Raw genomic sequence first — 19,812 nt, forward strand, 5'->3', positions numbered from 1 at the left:
TAGAACCATTTATTCGTTCGAAGTTACCACGGCACGGAATAAAGTGATTTATGACGTACGTTTTTCAACACTACAACCGTCGCAGCACCTCTCCCCATGGTCACGCGATCAGCATTCAAAAGTTCGGCAACTGGCATGTTCTTAGGACAGTTGCCGTGTCCTGGGGTCACGTGATCGTCTTTTGCGAACTCCTGACCAGCAAAGTCCATGGGAAAACCAGTCTCGGGGTTCCAAGTAATAACCCCAAAGCAATCAAAACTCTGACTTTTGGCCTAGAGTGTCCTCAAAGCATACAGTAGGGGCCAGAATTGTGGAAAAAAATATACTTTGGGAAAAGTTTATTTTTGAGGTTTGATGGCTAATGACACCACTTTTTTGGGGAGTTTCAAGATAATCCTATTCCACTGCTGGAATGGCCTGGTATTGAATAGCCCAGACCTTCACCCAATTGAAAATCTATGGAGCCGACTCAAGAAACTGGTTAGTCAGAAGCGACCCAGCAATAAAACCCAGTTAATAGAAGCCATCCTTCAATCTTGGTTTCACATGATAACAGCTGCAGAACTCAAAGACTTGGTTCACTACATGGAAAGATGTTGCAAAGCCGTAATTCATGCTAAAGGTTACCCAACGAAGGATTTACTGACGTAGGGATAATTTTTGTATATATCACTTTTTCTACATATTTCACTTTTCTTCTTTATACTGTAACTGCCATTCTGATAGCAAATCCTTCGTAAAAGTCATTGCATTACATTCTTGATTCAATGATCTTTCCATTGATATATCATTTTATGGTACTGCTCCTCCCCCCGAAAAAGTGGTCTTATTAGCTGAATTTTAGAAAATACACTTTTCCCAAAAGGTTTCCACAATTTTGGTTCTTAATTTTGTGTAAGATGTCATATTGGCACAGCTGGTGAAAACCTGACTCTGAAAGACCTAACATTTTCCCCACCCAAATGATAGATAGATGATAGATAGATAGATTAGATAGAGATAAGTGATAGATAGAAGACAGAGAGAGATAGACGATAGATAGATAGATAGATAGATAGATAGATAGATAGATAGATAGATAGATAGATAGATAGATTATAAGTGATGGATAGACAGAAGACAGACAGATAGATGATAGACGGACGATAGATAGATCGATAGATCGATAGATAGATAGATAGATCGATATAGAGATAAGTGATATAGATGATAGATAGATAGAGATAAGTGATAGGTGGATAGATAGATAGATAGATAGATAGATAAATAGATAGATAGATAGATAGATAGATAGATAGATAGATAGATAGATAGATAGATAGACAGACAATAGATAGATAGATAGATATAAGTGATAGACAGAAGACAGATATAGATGATAGACAGATGATAGAAAGAAAGATAGATAGATATAGAGATAAGTGATAGATAATAGACAGATAGAGGTAAGTGATAGATGACAGACGATAGATAGATAGATAGATAGATAGATAGATAGATAGATAGATATAGATAGCTAGATATAAGTGATAGACAGACAGACAACAGACAGATGGATAGATAGATGATAGACGATAGATAGATAGATGATAGATAGATAGATAGATAGATAGATAGATAGATATAGATAGATAGATATAAGTGATAGACAGAAGACAGATATAGATGATAGACAGATGATAGAAAGAAAGATAGATAGATATAGAGATAAGTGATAGATAATAGACAGATAGATAGAGGTAAGTGATAGATGACAGACGATAGATAGATAGATAGATAGATAGATAGATAGATAAATAGATAGATAGATATAGATAGCTAGATATAAGTGATAGACAGACAGACAACAGACAGACGGATAGATAGATGATAGACGATAGATAGATAGATGATAGATAGATAGATAGATAGATAGATAGATAGATAGATAGATAGAAAGAAAGAAAGAAAGAAAGAAAGAAAGAAAGAAAGAAAGAAACAGACAGGGATAGATACCAAGACAGACAGACAGACAGACAGATAATAGAAATAGAGAAATAGAGATTGAGATAGATGGACAGCACATAGAAGGTAGAGGCCAGGTAGACAGCATAGATTGACAAATAACTCTCCAAGACCCCCTTCCGTGTCCGAAAGAAGGGGAACCCCCATCTTGCACCCCCACCCACCCGCCATATGGGCGCCAGGGTTGCTAACTCGCCTCTCTTGGGCCTTGCAGGGGAGCTGTACATCGGAGGCTTGAGCAAGAGCATGTTCCACAACCTACCCAAACTGGTTGCCTCTCGGGATGGTTTCCAGGGCTGCCTGGCCTCCGTGGACCTCAATGGCCGACTCCCAGACCTCATCGCTGACGCCCTGCATCGGATTGGGCATGTCGAGAGGGGCTGTGATGGTGAGGGGGGCAAAGGGGGGCAGGGGCGGGGCTCAGCTGCATTTTGCGTTGGTTGGGTTCACACCCAGCGGTCAAGGTCAAGGCCGTGGTGGCTCAGGCTGTAAGATAGCCTGTTATTAAAACACAGCAGCCTGCAATTACTGCAGGCTCGAATCCCACCAGGCCCAAGGTTGACTCAGCCTTCCATCCTTTATAAGGTAGGTAAAATGAGGACCCAGATTGTTGGGGGGGCAATAAGTTGACTTTGTAAATATACAAATAGAATGAGACTATTGCCTTATACACTGTAAGCCACCCTGAGTCTTCGGAGAAGGGCGGGATATAAATGTAAATAAAATTAAAAAAAAGGCAAAGGGGGAAAGGGAGGAAAAGGGGAGGCGGGAAGGAGAAAGGGCAGGTTGCCCTTGAGAAGGGAGCAGGAACACCCTCCGTTTCCTTCCTTCCTTTCTTCCCTCCTTCCCTCTTTCCGCTTCCTCCATTTCCTTCCTTCCTTTCCTTCCTCACTCCATTTCTTTCCTTACTTCTCGCCCTCTATTTCTGTCCTCCCTCCCTCCCTCCCTCCCTCCCTCCCTCCCTCCCTCCCTCCTTCTTTCCCTTTCCCTTTCCTCTTTTTCCTTCCTCCCTTCCTCCGTTTCCTTCCTTTCCTTCCTCACTCCATTTCCTTCCTTACTTCTCGCCCTCTATTTCTGTCCTTCCTCCCTCCCTCCCTCCTTCCTTCTTTCCCTTTCCCTTTCCTCTTTTTCCTTCCTCCCTTCCTCCATTTCCTTCCTTTCCTTCCTCACTCCATTTCCTTCCTTACTTCTCGCCCTCTATTTCCTTCCTTCCTTCCTTCCTTCCTTCCTTCCTTCCTTCCTTCCTTCCTTCCTTCCTTCCTTCCTTCCTTCCTTCCTTCCATTCGGTGAATTAAATTGTGACACAAAATCAGCCAATGACCAACTCTTTGGGTGTTGCATGTTCTGTGAATGAGGCCTCTAGGCCTCTGCGTCTTTTGTGAACAGACCTCCAAATTGGGTGGGTGCTTGTAACCATCCTTTTGTCTTCCCTGTCTGGCGTTCGCTTATGTTAGTACACCTTGGCTTAGACAGCACACGCTAAGTGGGATAGAGCTGGCCTTGTCTGCCACTTGTCTGGGGTGAAGCCCCACCTAATTTGAATTAACAACTTCAGACTATATTGTAGCCTTCAATGCCCTCCCAGCCAGTTAGTTCAATCAGTAAGCTATGATTAAGCAAAGAAGAGCCAGCTTGAGTACTAAGCTAAGCAAACATCTGCCCATGTCTCAAATGCAGGTGGGGACATTAAGGTCCCCTTATCCAAATATTTACATGAACGTAGCAATGGAGTTTGCGTAACACCAGACGTCATCAGATCAAGCAAAACCTGAATGGCTCGTTCACCAAACGCGCCTTGGTTGTGTTAACTTAGTTTTTTTGTGAGTATGCAGCCCATCAGCTAAAGGACCAGCGTTGTGTGCGAGGTCAGAAAACAGATTCATGCACAAATGAATGAATTTCCAGATGAGTGAATCCAGACAGGAATTTAATTCTGTTCACCTGGCTTTAGAGCCGTTGTTTCTCAAATGTTGACCTTTTAAGAAGAGGCATGGACTTCAACTCCCAGAATTCCCCAGCCAGCATACTGGTAGTTGAAATCCACGTCTTTTTTTTTTTAATTTTTTTTTATAAACAACAATAATAATAATAATAAATCATTGTGAACAGGTTATCAGTCAGGTACATCCTTAAACATATTTCAAGTTTCACCCCCCATTATGGTCTAATACAATATATTTTCTTCTCCTTTTTAAAATTAATAGTTATTTGCACATATCTAATAAAAAAAATCTATTCCATCCCATTCTGAATATTTAAATGAAGTCTAGTCCCCATATTTAATTCCCCAAAACATCATTAATAAATCTTCTATTAACTTCTTAAATTTCACAAATCTAAACATATATCTGTATTACTTAATCAGAGGTCAGACCATCTAACAACTCTTTCTTAAGACTGCCCAGCGATCACATAGACGATTTCCATCTTAGTTAGGAATAGTCCTGAACTCACAAAGACTATTCCCCCTTACCATCTTCCTCCTTATCCACATGTCTTAAAGCCAGTAGTGGGATCCTGCCGGTTCGGTTTTCGTAAAACTGCCGTGTGCGTGCACAGTTTTACGAAAACTTACCTTCCACGTTACTGCTGGGGAGTAACACAGTCTGCCGCTCGAATCAGCTGAGAAGATATAAGTCGGTAAAGTGCAGGGGCAGGTGGACGAGCCCAGCTGGTCGCCGGAGCTACCGGTTCACTCGAACTGGTCTGAACCGGTAGAATCGCACCCCTGCTTAAAGCATGCTGGCTACGGAAATTCGGGACTTGAAGTCCACCCATCGTAAAGCATACTGACTGGGGGATTCTGAGACTTGAAGCCCACACCTCTTAAATCATGCTGGCTGAGGGATTCTGGGAGCTGAAGCCCACCCATCTTACAGGATGCTGGCTGGGGGATTTTGGGACTTGAAGCCCACCCATCTTACAGAATACTGGCTGGGGATTCTAGGACTTGAAGCCCACACCTCTTAAACCATGCTGGCTGAGGGATTCTGGGAGCTGAAGCCCACCCATTTTACAGGATACTGACTGGGGGATTTTGGGACTTGAAGCCCACCCATCTTACAGAATACTGGCTGGGGATTCTGAGACTTGAAGCCCACACCTCTTAAATCATGCTGGCTGGGGAATTCTGGGACTTGAAGCCCACACCTCTTAAACCATGATGGCTGAGGGATTTTGAGAGCTGATGCTCGCCCACCTTATAGGTTGCTGGCTGGGGAATTCTGGGACTTGAAGTCCACACCTCTTCAAGCGGTCAAGACTGCTTTCGTGTTTAATGTGTTGTGTGAACACACCTGCCTTTGCTCCCACTTCCTAATACAGCTCAGTGGGCCCCAGATTTTCCAAAGCAAGTTGGCATCTCCTGGAAATTTAACCTGTAATTCTCGGGGAAGTTTGCAATGCCCTTCCTGGTTGGTTGGTTGGTTGGTTGGTCGCTCTGCCCTGATAGTTGTGCCATGGCTTGGAACTGTCCACTGACTCTGCTTCCTCCCCCGCCCTCCCCTTGCTCCCCAGGCCCCAGCACCACCTGTACGGAGGACTCCTGCGCCAACCAGGGCGTCTGCCTTCAGCAATGGGACGGCTACACGTGTGACTGTACCATGACCTCCTACGGCGGCCCGGTGTGCAATGACCGTGAGTAGCCGAAGAGCTGGGAGGGAGGGTGGACGTCGGGGGGGGGCAGCGGCCACAGGAACACAGACCTGCCGAGGGGTTTCGGGGTGGATGGATAAGGGGCTCTTTCTGCTCAGCCTTCAATCGGAGCTCAACAAGAACCCAGGGGACGATTCCGAACCAGATCCCTGCCAATGGATTTTCGTTAAAATGCGGCTGCGGGTTCGAATTCTGTCAAGGCAGGTTGTCTCTTTGATCTGACTTGTTCTACCTGCGGAGACTGCAGATCTCCTGGGGGAGGAGAAGGGAGGGTAGAAGAGATACATGGGTTAGGGACAGCCCCCACCCCTTCCCCTGCCCCGCTTCCACTCTAAAAGACACGGGCAGCACTGCTTGTAAAACAAAAAAACAACAACAACCCAGCTACGCACTCATCCCATAAACCACTTTTGGATGCACTTGAGGGCCGAGCCTTGAAGGAAACAGCCAGGAAGTGGGCATCCTCCGTGGAATTCCACCTAATTTCCCCTCCGTCTTACGCTCCTCGTCCTTTCCCCACGGTGGGGAGTCAGCCCGCTGGAAGTCCCGGGAGTTGTGCTACGCAGTGGCTGAAGACTAACAGGTTTGTCAAAGGGGGAGGCTGATGTTCGTGCGGTTACTGTAGTAAGAGAGAGAGAGAGAGAAAGAGAGAGAGAAGGAAGGTGGGATAAAAAACTTCGGAAGGCAGAAATGTCAAGGCTGGGTTTGTTTGTTTGTTTTCTCAACCTCACAGCAACTTTAAGAAGCGTGGACTGCAACTCCCAGAATTCAAGCTGGTTGGGGTATTCTGGGAATTGAAGTCTGCCCATCTTAAAGTATATTGACTGGGAAATTCTGGGAGTTGAAGTTCCCCCGTTTTAAAGCATGCTGGCTGGGGGATTCTGGGAATTGAAGTCCGCCCATCTTAAAGCATGCTGGTTGGGGGATTCTGGGAGTTGAGGTCCACCCATCTCAAACCATGCTGACTGGGGAATTTGGGTAATTGAAATCCGCCCATCTTAAAGCATGCTGGTTGGGGGATTCTGGGAGTTGAGGTCCACCCATCTCAAACCATGCTGACTGGGGAATTCGGGTAATTGAAATCCGCCCATCTTAAAGCATATTGACTGGGGAATTCTGGGAGCTGAAGTCCACCCCTCTTAAAGCATACTGACTGGGGAATTCTGGGAGTGGAAGCCGACGCCTCTTAAAGTTGCTAAGGTTGAGAAATACGGGGGGTTGACGATTTCGGGTGAGAGTTGCAAGATCTGTGCAGTCTCAGCCACCAAACATGGGTTTGTATTCTGGATGCGTTTGCATCATTACCATCCTCACCACCTTTTGAACAACAATAACAATTTAAAATGTTTATACATTTGCCCCAACACGTCTTTTAAGCATCCTTCCTTCAAAGTGTTATTTATTTACTTGTTTGCTTAGTTGCCGTTCTGGGACCTTTTATTTCTCACTTGCTCGCTCCTGAATGAATGTTTGGATTTGGGGTTTTTTTTTTCCTTTCTTTTTTTCTTGTTGTGCAAGCATTCAGAGCTAATGAGAAACAGAAGGTTGGGCTTTAAATGCAGCTTAAAAAGAGAAAGAATATGTGTTTGGGGTGTCAGCAGTAGGGTTAAACCCTATGGCATCTGGTTGCAGATATTCTCTGGAGGGAATCGCTTGGAAATTACCAGGATAAATAAATCCTTGGGGAGCCAGTGATCTCAGGGTGAAGTGGCTGCCGGCAATGAGGCTGCAAGATGGTTGGGAGCCGAGGAGAACCTTTCAAAGTTTATTTATTTACGATCACGGATCAAAATAAGCAGAGCGGGAACAAAGCATTGGTAAAAAAGCAGAGGGGTGTAGATTTTGGTTTCTATTCCATTCTGCGCTTTCGGTGGGTTTTTTTCTTATTTTTTTATTTGCATTTATATCCCGCCCTTCTCCGAAGACTCAGGGCGGCTTACATTGTGTTAAGCAATAATCTTCATCCATTTGTATATTATATACAAAGTCAACTTAATTGCCCCCAACAATCTGGGTCCTCATTTTAGCTGCCTTATAAAGGATGGAAGGCTGAGTCAACCTTGGGCCTGGTGGGGCTTGAACCTGCAGTAATTTCAAGCAGCTGCTGTTAATAACAGACTGTCTTACCAGTCTGAGCCACAGAGGCCCAGAGGTTTGAACAAATAGTGCCCTGTTTCCCCGAAAATAAGACCCAACCGGAAAATAAGTCCTAGCGTGATTTTTTTCAGGATGCTCGTAATATAAGCCCTACCCCCAAAATAAACCTCAGTTAAGATTGTCAGCCGGATGGGTACATTTAGTACCGTATTTCCCCGAAAATAAGAGCTAACCAGAAAATGCATCTTTTGGAGCAAAAATTAATATAAGACCCGGTCTTATTTTCAGGGAAACACGGTACTTACGCCTTAATTATGAATATATTTTTCTCCTCGAAAGCATAGTGGTAAACATGCGGGGCCTCTACTCATGTCTAAATGAAATTTAGCTTACAATGCCTCTTCTCTCCCGTTTTCAAAAACTTGCTTTTTTTTTTTTTGTTTCTGTCCTCTTCGAGCGAAGAAACGCATCGGATATTTTGGAGAAGCGAGGAGCCTGAAAGATAATTACAGGCACTCTGTTCATTAGTCCGAATCAGATTAGCGTCGTTTGTGTCGGAGCTCATGAAAACCAAAACCCACTCCTGTATGGGTGTGTGTGTGTGTGTGTGTGTGTGTGTGTGTGTGTTGATTAAACCCCCTCTGTCGTGTCCCCCTCCCCCTCCGATGACCAGGTCTAGGAAGTCCGTATCAAGCGTGGCAACGAAGCCTCTGCAGCTTTGCCAAATTCCTCCGAGGTTTCTCAGGGCAGGCAGGAGTCCAAGTTGTGACTTCAGCAAACTAGATGAGACTTTGCTTGACTCAAGGTTGGAATGCCACAATCAGGTCCTTTATATAAGCTGTGGGGTGTGGCTCCATGACTCAGCATTTATCCAGGCTTGCCCCTCCCTTCCTTCTGCTGGCGTCGCCTCTCAGATCTCCGGAAGCGAGGATCCTCCCACTTTGAATTGTCTTCTGCTGTTTGGGAGCAGTCAGAAGGAGTAGGCCCGAGTAATTCCAATCTGTGGCTGACTTCCTCTGATGGTTGAGCCAAAGGAACACACAACGTATGAGTGAGGTTTGTTTGTTCATTCCTGACATCCTGTCTGGGCATGGGGCCAGGGCCGGAGGCTGGAGGCATGACAGGCCATTCATCTTCATTATCAAATTCCGAGTCTGATAACAGGCCCGGGTGTAGACGGGAGGGGCCCGGCTGAGGAGAGGAGGGAGGACGAGGCACAACACCCTCACCCTTTTTGATGGCAAACCCGAAGCAACGCTTTAGGGAGTGAGTTGAGAGGAAATATTTTTGCCGCTCTACCCCAAGGGCGTGGCGTCGTCATGCAAATTGCCAGTCGGCAAAGCAACGAGATTAGAGGGGGAGGGGTTTGCCATAAAATCTTGACATGTAAAGGTTAAAGCAGGAACAACATCAGCAATGGGTGATGTTATACTTACGATATACTTACCACCGGTTCGCTGTATACTTGCTTGCTTTGCATGCACGGCTTCCGTGCATGCGCCCGGCCTCGAAAACGTCCCTAAATAGGACGGCATATAGCTGGCGCGGGCCCACCTGCGATCTTCGCTACCGGTTCTCTGAAACCGGTGCGAACCAGCTGAATACCATCTCTGAACAACATTCGTCATGATTACCTGTCTGTTGTAAAGTGGACTTTAACGGCAGCTGGCAAGGGAAGGCTCAGATGTTTTGAGAGATTGCGGATGGATGGGGTGACCAACCCTGACTGAACTACCTTCTGGGTGAGATAGACGTTGCGGGGAGAAGTGAAAGATAGGCTAGGTAGTACTCCGAGGGCTACGATCCCTAACTGTATCACCTCCACTACTATACCACTGCATTTCAATAGTTGCTGTTGTTAGTTGCGAAGTTGTGTCCGACCCATCGTGACCCCATGGACCACGTTCCTCCAGGCCTTCCTGTCCTCTACCATCCTCCGGAGTCCATTGAAGCTCCCGCCGACTGCTTCAGTGACTCCATCCAGCCACCTCCTTCTTTGCCGTCCCTTTCTTCTTTTGCCCTCAATCGTTCCCAGCATTCGGCTCTTCTCCAGGGAGTCCTTCCTTCTCATTAGGTGGCCAAAGTATTTGAGTTTCCTCTTCAGGATCTGTCCTTCTAAAGAGCAGTCAGGGTTGATCTCCTCTAGGACTGACCGGTTGGATGGCCTTGCAGTCCAAGGGACTCGCAGGATTTCAATAGGTAGTAACTCAGCAGTAGTATCTGTGAGAGGGATCTTGGAATTCTAGTGGACAATCACTTAAATATGAGTCAGCAGTGTGTGGCAACAGCCAGAAAAGCCAATGCAGTGCTGGCCACATTAATAGAGGGATAGAACGAAGATCAAGTGAAGTGTTAGTACCGCTTTATAAAGCCCCTTGGTAAGGCCACGCTTGGAATATTGCATCCAGTTTTCATCACTACGATATAAAAAAGAATGTTGAGACTCTTTGGAAAAAGTGCAGAGAAGAGCAACAAAGATGATTAGGGGGACTGGAGGCTAAAACATATGAAGAACGGTGGCAGGATTTGGGTTTGACTAGTCTAGTGAAAAGAAGGATTAAGGGGGACAGGGTAGCAGTTTGAGGGGCTGCCACAAAGGAGAGGGGAGTCAAGCTATTCTCCAAAGCACCGGAAAGCAGGACAAGAAGCAACGGGTGGAAACTAATCAAGGAGAGAAACAACCTGGAATTAAGGAGAAATATTCTGATAGGGGGGACAATTAACCAGTGGAACGGCTTGCCACCAGAAGTTCTGGGTGCTCCATCACTGGAGGCTTTCAAGAAGGGACTGGACAGCCATTTCTCTGAAATGATATACTGTAGGGTCTCCATCTTGGGGGTTGGACTAGAAGACCTCCAAGTTCCCTTCCATCTTTGTTATTCTATTACTTCAGCACCTTCTGTCTGCAATTTTCCCAGCCAGGACCCATCCTTTTCAAATTAATCTGAAAGGGCTGATTTTTAAAGAAAGCTTCGAAGTGTGGCCATGGCAGTTGCCTGGAATGGAAAGGCTGAAAACATGCAGCATGTTTTATTTAATTTATTGTTTGTTTGTTTCTTTGTTTATTGGCATCCCATCTTTATTATTTTTACAAATAACTGAAGGCAAGTGACATCTCCAACATACTTTCCTCCTCCTATTTTCTCCAAAACAACAACCTTGTGAAGTGGGTTGGGCTGAAAGAGAGGGACTGGCCCAAAGTCACTGAACTGGCTTTCCTGGCTAAGGCGGGACTAGAACTCACCGTCTCCTGGTGATTGGCCCAAAAGTCACCCAGCTGGCTTTCATGGCTAAGGCGGGACTAGAACTCACCGTCTCCTGGTGATTGGCCCAAAGTCACCCAGCTGCCTTTCATGGCGGTATTAGAACTCAAGGCCTCCTGTTTTCTAGCCTTAAACCACTTTTAGGGAACGTTACCTTCTTCAGAAATTTAAAAAAAAAATGGCTCAGCCTCTGCTGAGTGTGCAGAGAGAGGATATAACATTCCGCGCATACTTATGGAGGCAGTCCTTGTCAGTCATCGGATATTCGCAGGTATCTTTTAATGGGGCCTGGAGGTTTCATTTTTAATTATAACATGATTCAACTTAATCTGCTGAGAAGGTACGCAGCGAAGTGAAATGGAGGATGGAAAATGAAAGGTGGAAACGTTTAATTCACGGGAAGAGACCCACGTTTTCCCCCCTCCCACCCCCCCTCCCACCCCAACAGGAATTACAACTATTCCAAGCATCTCTCCAGGGACATTAAAACCAGCAATTGGGGTTTGTGCTTAGCCATGTCGGTTAAAGCCTGGACTGCTGCAATTGTGAACTATGCCAAACCTGGATAGATTTAGCCTTGGTTAAAGTGTGCATGCAGGTAGGCTTCGAGTTACGGCCCATGCATTTAGGAACCATTCGAAGTTACAGGGGCACTGAAAAATAAAAGTGTCTTATGACCGTTTTTCACACTTAACGACCGTTGCAGCATCCGTGGTCATGTGATCAAACTTCAGATGCTTGGCAACTGGTTCTTGTTTATGACCGTTGCAATCATGCAATCCTCTTTTGCGACCTTACGACAAGCGAACGGAACGGAATGGAATGGAATGGGAAAGAAAAGAAAAAAAAAGAAAAGAAAAAATTAGAATGGAATGAAATAGAAAAGAATAAGAAGAAATTAGAATGGAATGGAATAGAAAAGAAAAGAATAAGAAAAAATTAGAATAGAATGGAATGGAATAGAAAATAGAATAGAAAGAATAGAATAGAATAGAATAGAATAGAATAGAATAGAATAGAATAGAATAGAATAGAATAGAATAGAATAGAATAACAGAGTTGGAAGGGACCTTGGAGGTCTTCTAGTCCAACCCCCTGCTTAGGCAGTCAGTGGGGAAGACAGATTTACCATGTGTCTAACTTAACGACTGCAGTGATTCACTTAACAAACGTGGCAGGGAAAGTCGTAAAATCAGGCAAAATTCACTTAACCAACTTTCCAACAGAAATGTTCAGCTCAGTTGTGGTCGTAAGTCGAGGACTACCTGTATTTTGGTCTGCCTGCCTATCATGTTAGGGAAGCCCAGCCCATTCAGGCATTTTACAATTAAAGGGTGGGTTTATGAATGAATCCATTAACCATTAACCTCTCACCGACCAGTGCGCTCTCACAGAGAGGGCCTCCTCTGGATACCGTCAGCTAAACAATGTCGGCTGGCGACCTCCAGGGGGAGGGCCTTCTCTGTGGGGGCCCCTACCCTCTGGAACGAGCTCCCTCTGGGGCTTCATCAACTCCCTGATCTCAGGTCCTTCCGCCACGAGCTGAAGACGTTGCTGTTTCGAAGAGCAGGACTAGCTTGAATGTAGTTTTTAAATTGGGATTTTTAAAAAAGGGGTTTAATTGAGGTTTTAAATTTGTATTTAAAAGTTTTAGGGCATCAATTGAATTTAACTGTCTATTCTTTTAGCTGTTTATATGTATTATATGTTTTCTGTTGTTTTTTGACTGTGAACCGCCCTGAGTCTTTCGGGAGATGGGCGGTATACAAATATAATAAATAATAATAATAATAATAATCCTCATTAGGGTTTTACACAATAGACGGATTTATTTCCACAGCTAAGCCCCTTGGGACCTCCAAGGGCCCCTAGGATTTTTAGGATACAACCTCGGCAGCTTTGCTGACTGGGGAATCCTGGGAATCGAAGTCCCCACATCTTAAAGCTGCTAAGGGAACACGTGCTAGACTAAAACCTTCCTTTAGAGCAAGCCACGTTCCTTTTTTTAGGAGGTGACCCAGGGAGATGCTCTGTGGAGCCAAGAAAAATCCTCTTTCAAAAATTCAAAAATTTCCTTCCCTGGAGCAGGGGTCTCCAACCTTGGTCCCTTTAAGACTTGTGGACTTCAACTCCCAGAGTTCCTCAGCCAGCAAAGCTGGCTGAGGGACTCTGGGAGTTGAAGTCCACAAGTCTTAAAGGGACCGAGGTTGGAGACCCCTCTCCTGGAGGATGTAGGAAAGACCTGTCCATGGTGCTGAAATCCCAAAGCTCTTACAGATAGTCCTTCACTGACTATCACAATTGAGCCTGTTAAGCGGGACATTACTTTTACCCCATTTTATGACCTTCCTTGCTACGGTTGCTAAGTGAATCACCGCACTGGATGTTAGCAACTTGGTTGTTAAGTGGATCTGGCTTCCCCCGTTGTTGTGTCCTCCCTCGCCTCCGTCCGAGTGATGGCTTAATTAGCCGGCACTATCAGCTCTGGCAGCAGAATAGCCAGCGTCTGCCAAGAGCCTCCGTTATCTTCCACGACGCTGGTGAGTCACCCAGAAACAAACTTCAGCTCTTAATCGGTGGATTTGCCTGTTACAAAGAGACACAGCAGCTCTCGCTGTCTTTTATATTCTGTTGGGTGTGGCTCCATGACTCAGCACTTCCTAGGCCTGTCCCACCCCTGCTTCTGTTGTTCCCGCCTCTCCTGCCTACGAAACCTAGGGTCCAGCCAGGCCTGATAGACATCAGCTGGGTCTGGAGGCGTGGCCTGGGGGGGAAAGAGTCAGGGGACGGAGGCCTCATTATCTCTTCCACCTGGCCTGCCTCTGGCTCCTGGAGCTGAGCCAGGGAAGCCGGTGCTCCCGAGGTAAGTCCTGACGGCCCTTCCCCCTCACTGTCCAAGTCACTTTCTGGCAGGGGGCCTGGTTCAGGAGGCGCAGATACAACACCCGTTGACTTTGCTTGTCGAAGGGTCGCTAAAGGGGAATCGGCAGTAAACCCTGCGACGCTACAACTGCCCTAGAAGGACCAGGGCTGATAGGATAGCAGCGTTCTGAGGGTTGAGGGGCTGCCACAGAAAAAAGGAGGGTCGGCCTATTATCCAAAGCGCCGCAAAGTCAGGACAAGAAGCAACGGGTGGGAACATGTAAAGTGTTAGTACCATTTTATAAGGCCACCCTTGGAATATTGCATCCAATTTCCTAACGGTGAGAACAGTTAACCAGTGGAACAACAGCTTGCCTCCGGAGCAGTGGTGGGATTCAATTTTTTTTTACTACCGGTTCTGTGGGCGTGGCTTGGTGGCTTGGTGGGCGTGGCTTGGTGGGCGTGGCAGGGGAAGGATACTGCAAAATCCCCATAGCTGGGACTCGGGAGGCAGAGAAGATGGGGGGGCGGGGCCAGTCAGAATTTTTACTACCGGTTCTCCGAACTACTCAAAATTTCCGCAACCGGTTCTCCAGAACCGGTCAGAACCTGCTGAAACCCACCTCTGTTCCAGCCAACACTGGAGGCTTTTAAGAAGAGACTGGACAGCCACTTGTCTGAAATGTTATAGGGCAGTGATGGCGAATCTTTTTGGCACCGGAACACGCATGCATGTGTGTACATGTGTACATGCTGGAGCACTGGAAACCCGAAGACCAGCTGGCTGGCGCGTGGATGCCTGTTTCTTAGCCTGTTTTTCAGGCTGTTTTCAGGCCGTTTTTGACTCAGAAAACAGCCCGAAAACGGCCTGAAAATGACCCAAAAAAGGCAGGAAAACAGACCAAAAAAACAGGCTGTTTTTTGGCTGTTTTGGGGCCGTTTTCAAACCGTTTTCTGGCCCTCCAGCGCCCGTGAAGATCAGCCGGCTGGTGTGCATGTGCGCACCGGAAACCACAAGAGCAGCTGGCGACGGTGTGCATGCCCATAGAGAGGGCTTTCCGTCCCACCTCTGGCACCCGTGCCATACGCTGACCATCACGGGTATAGGATTTCCTGCCAGAGCAAGGGGGCTGGACTGGACGACCTCCAAAGTCCGTTCCAACTCTATTAATAGTGGGAACAACCGGAGCCTCCCATGTAACACCTGTCCTGCGCGAGCTGCACTGGCTTCTGGTAGTCTTCCGGGTGCAATTCAAGGTGTTGGTTATCACCTTTAAAGCGCTCCGTGGCATAGGACCGGGTTATTTACGAGGCTGCCTGCTGCTACCAATAGCCTCCCATCGACCCGTGCGCTCCCATAGAGAGGGTCTCCTCAGGGTGCCGTCGGTCAAACAGTGTCGACTGGCGACCCCCAGGGGGAGAGCCTTCTCTGTGGGGGCTCCTGCCCTCTGGAATGAGCTGCCTCCGAGGATACGTCAACTTCCTGACCTCCGGACCTTCCGCCGCGAGCTAAAGACTTTTCTATTTCATCGTGCAGGACAGGCTTAATGAAGTTTTTACTGGGGTTTTATTATAGTCTTATATTCCTTCAGCCTTTAATTTAAGTAGTTTTTAAATGTTTTTTAACTTTTCTGAGTTGTGCTTTTACCCTGGCTGTAAACCTGCCCTGAGTTCTTCGGGAGAAGGGCGGTCTATAAATAAAATAAAATAAATAAATAAATAAATATTGTGGGGTTTTTTTCCCCTGTGGAGGCCTGCGCACTTCCCCTGTTGCCGCCGCCCCGCTTCCCCCCACCCACGGGAGAGTCTTAGAGCAGAGAAACCCAATTCCGGGAGCCCTCCTCTTCCTGCTTCTCTTTCACAGCCCCCCCCCACCTTGTTTGTGTTCCCCCCCCCCACTCTTCACTACTGATGAAGCCAATTGCATATTGGGGCTGACAGCCCAATCCATTTTAATGAGACACGGGGCTGGCAGCGAAGACCGAAGAAGTCTTTAATGAGACTTATTATACCGAGGCCCCGAAGCACCCTGGAAAGAAGGGGCACAAGGGCCGCCTCCCCACCCTCAGATACCCCCACGATTGCCATCTATTAAAAGAGGCTGGGTCGGCCTCCCCCTTCGGCAGTTCCTCTCAGAGAGGGTGCAGTCACTGACATGGGGGTGGGGGAGCTGTGGGAATATTATCGCTGAGTACGTCATGTTAGAGAGATTGCCAAGAGTCCCTTAAACCTGCCGGAGTGAAGATTATACAGGTAGTCCTCGACTTATGACCACAAATGGGGCCCAAAGCAGTCTCTGGTTTAAGCGAGACCTTTCTTAAGTGAGTTTGGACCCCCTCCCCGTGTTACGACCTTCCTTGCCACGGAATCAGTGGCAGTTAGTAACCCGGTTGTTAAACGAATCCGGCCTTCCCCCTTGACTTTGCCTGTCAAAAGGTCGCGAAAGAGAATCACAGGAGCCCGGGGACATTGCAACGGTCATAAGGATGAACCGGTGGCGAAGCCTCTGAATTTTTGATCACACGATCAGGGGGATGTTGCAAAGGTCGTAACTGCGAAAACACGGTCGTAAAGTCTCTTTCCCCCCCCACCCCCAGTGCCTTTGTAATATCCAACAGTCGCTATAAATGAACTGTTGTAAGCCAAGGACTACCTGAATTGGCGTATGATGGCCACAGAACGGAATTTTGCTAGTTGGGAGTCCTAATGGGGAAGTCTTTAAGTGACTGGGCTGTATAGCCAGTCGTTTCATTATATGTCAGAGCTTGGAACAAAAGAATGGAAGGTTTTAAATATTCGGCATTCTGACGGGAGCGTTTTGAACGGATGAAATACTGAGAAGTTGAAAGACGTTTTTCCTCTTGCACTCGGACTACAGGACTATTGTTTCAAAGTTGCAACAGACACTGAATGAAGTCACTTATCACCATTTCCACCCTTGTGACATTTTGCAGCAGCCCCATGGTCACGTGATCAAAATCCAGACGTTTGGGAACTGATTCATATTTATGATAATTATATTATGCAGGTAGTCCTCGACTTAACAGCAGTTCGTTTAGTGGCTGTTCGAAATTACAACAGCACTGAAAAAAAGCGACATATGTTCTTTTGCGACCTTCTGATGTGCAAAGCCAATGGGCAACCCAGATTCATTTAACAACCGTGTGTCGTGTCCCACTCCTCCGCTGACGGCCGGGTCAGGGAAATCCGAATCAGGCGTGCCTCTGCAGCTCTGCCAAAGTCCTAGCAAAGTTCTCAAGGCAGGCAGGAGACCAGGAAGTGACTTCAGCAAGATAAGTTAGACTTTGCCTGACTCAGAGAATGCCAGAAAGCAGATCCTTTATATAGGCCATGGGGTGTGGCTCCATGACTCAGCACTTATCCAGGCCTGCCCCTTCCTTCCTTCTGTTGACACCGCCTATCAATTCTCCTGAAGCGAGGGTCGCTCCAGGCTCCAGCTGTTGGTAATTGACCTTCCTCAGGCTCACATGCTGTGGGGGAGGGGGAGGGGTCTAGTTGCTCCGTTTGCCTGGGCATGGAGCCAGGGCTGGGGGCTGGAAGCACTTCTTCTTCCTTGGCCTGTCTGGGCAGGGTGCCAGGGCTGGGGCCTGGAGGCATGCCAGGACATTCCTCAGCGTCCGGAAGGAGATAAGAGGGGCCCGGCTGCGGGGAAAGCGAACGAGACACAACACCGTGTCACTAACTTAACAACTGTACTAATTCTCTTAATAACTGTGACAAGAAAGATGAGAAAATGGGACAAAGTTCTCTTTAATGACTGTCTTGTTTAGCAGCGGAATTTTGGGGCTCCATTGTGGTCGTAAGTTGAGGATAATAAACATAACATTAATCTAAATGGCCCTTGTATTCAGGCTTGCAGTTGTCAGGGTTCCCATGGATGCCGTAATTAAATCATGAGCCTCGAGCCAAGCTTCAAAAGAAATCCAGTTATTTATTAGGAGCTTCATTTCAGCAGGTTCCAAGTGAAGCCAACTCTGACCCTACGTAATTTACGGCCCAGACTTGACCCTGTTTCCCCCCTCTCCCCCCCCGGGTGTGTCATGAGTCACATTCACCAACAGAGTAATTTCGCAGGTTGTAGAGATCACTCCACTGGTGAAATGCAGCTATCTGGCTCGGGCAAACCGGTAGCGCCGGTGGCAGGAGGCTCCGCCCACCCGCCCGGATGTCATCATGTCCCATTTTTGACTCTCTGTGCATACGCAGAAGGTCCTGCACATGCGCAGAGGTGTCACGTGCGAGCGCTCCCATTTGCGAACCGGTAGCGAAAGTAAGTGGATTTCAACCCCGGATCACTCCCCTCCGGCTGCTGTGGGTAACCCTGGGAGACAGCCTTGAGAGAAATAGGTCTGGAATGCGCTTTTGTTTTTGGCTGCCGTGCCGCTTTGCCGTTTCCCCATCTCCCTTGCCTATGGCAACTGGAGAGCAGGTCAGGGTTGCTTTGCGAGTTGACAGCAGTGATGTGTAAACCGAAAACGTGGGTTACTTTGATCACCAAGTTAAACGTATTATGTAAATGCAGCTCTGGGAAAAGCTAACCAGGGTTGCTCCAAAGGTGCTTTTTCAAGAGGCAACTGGACTTTCTGGTTTCTCTTCGAAGACGTTTCGCTTCTCATTCAAGAAGCTTCTGGAATCTTATTCTTTCATGGAAAAGTTGGAGCTGTGTTTTCTGCAGGAAGTTTTCTGCCCTGTGTCCCTTCCTTCCCTGTTGAACAAAGACGGAAGCTGTTGGGGATGCTTTTGTGTCCTCTGCATCTCAACTGAAGCTCAAATGGTTCCTTTAGTCTGCATTTTTTCCCGGAAATCCGTTCCTACTCCCACACCATTCAAAGGCCCAAAGCACCTGAAGGCCAGACAAGGAATAACGGATGGAAACGGATCAATCTATCTGAATCTATCTAAAATGATCAAAGGGCTGGAGACTAAAACATACAATGAACGGTTGCAGGAACTGGGCCTGGCTAGTCTAGTGAAGAGAAGGACCAGGGGAGACAGGAGAGCATCTTCCAGTATTTGAGGGGCTGCCACAGAGAGGAGGAAGGGGGGTCAAGTTATTTTCCAAAGCACCCGAAGGCCAGACAAGGAATAAAATGGATGGAAACTGATCAAGGAGAGATTCAACCTGGAAATAAGGAGGAATTTCCTGACAGTGAGAACCATCAACCCATGGAAGAGAAGGTGCCTTCAGAAGTTGTGGGAGCTTCATCCCTGGAAGCTTTCAAGAAGAGACTGGACTGCCGTTTGTCAGAAATGGTATAAGGTCTGCTTGAGCAGGGGGTTGGACTAGATGACCTACAGGGTCCCTTCCAACTCTGTTATCTATAACCAAGATGATGAGGGGACTGGAGACTAAAACGTACGATGAACAGTTGCAGGAACTGGGCATGGCTGGTCTGGTGAAGAGAAGGACCAGGGGAGACAGGAGAGCATCTTCCAGTATTTGAGGGGCTGCCACAGAGAGGAGGAAGGGGGGTCAAGTTATTTTCCAAAGCACCCGAAGGCCAGACAAGGAATAAAATGGATGGAAACTGATCAAGGAGAGATTCAACCTAGAAATAAGGAGGAATTTTCTGACCCATGGAACAGAAGTTGCCTTCGGAAGTTGTGGGAGCTTCATCCCTGGAAGCTTTCAAGAAGAGGCTGGACTGCCATCTGTCAGAAATGGTGCAGGGGTCTCCTGCTTGGATGGAGGGTTGGACTAGATGATCTACAAGGTCCCTTCCAACTTTATAATGAACTTTATAATGCCCTGAGAAAAGCCCAGTTGGAATAGGACATCCAGTTTTGGTCACCACACTATAACAAAGATGTTGAGACTCTAGAAAAAGTGCAAAGAAGAGCAACCAGGATGATGAGGGGACTGAAGGCTAAAACATAGGATGAACGGATGCACGAACTGGGCATGGCTGGT

The 19,812-nt window shown here is 47.0% G+C and overlaps 1 protein-coding gene across 1 annotated transcript in view; it reads left to right on the forward strand.

The window, feature by feature from the left end:
• NRXN2 (neurexin 2) overlaps window positions 1-19,812 on the forward strand; it is a 531,073-nt gene that overhangs the window by 266,886 nt on the left and 244,375 nt on the right. Inside the window, exons 14-15 of the mRNA XM_058160639.1 lie at window positions 2,219-2,392; window positions 5,521-5,640. Coding sequence (XP_058016622.1) covers window positions 2,219-2,392; window positions 5,521-5,640 — 294 coding nt within the window. The remainder of the gene's footprint in view (window positions 1-2,218; window positions 2,393-5,520; window positions 5,641-19,812) is intronic.

This window comes from Ahaetulla prasina, chromosome 17 (genome assembly GCF_028640845.1).
Source record: "Ahaetulla prasina isolate Xishuangbanna chromosome 17, ASM2864084v1, whole genome shotgun sequence".
NCBI lineage: Eukaryota > Metazoa > Chordata > Lepidosauria > Squamata > Colubridae > Ahaetulla > Ahaetulla prasina.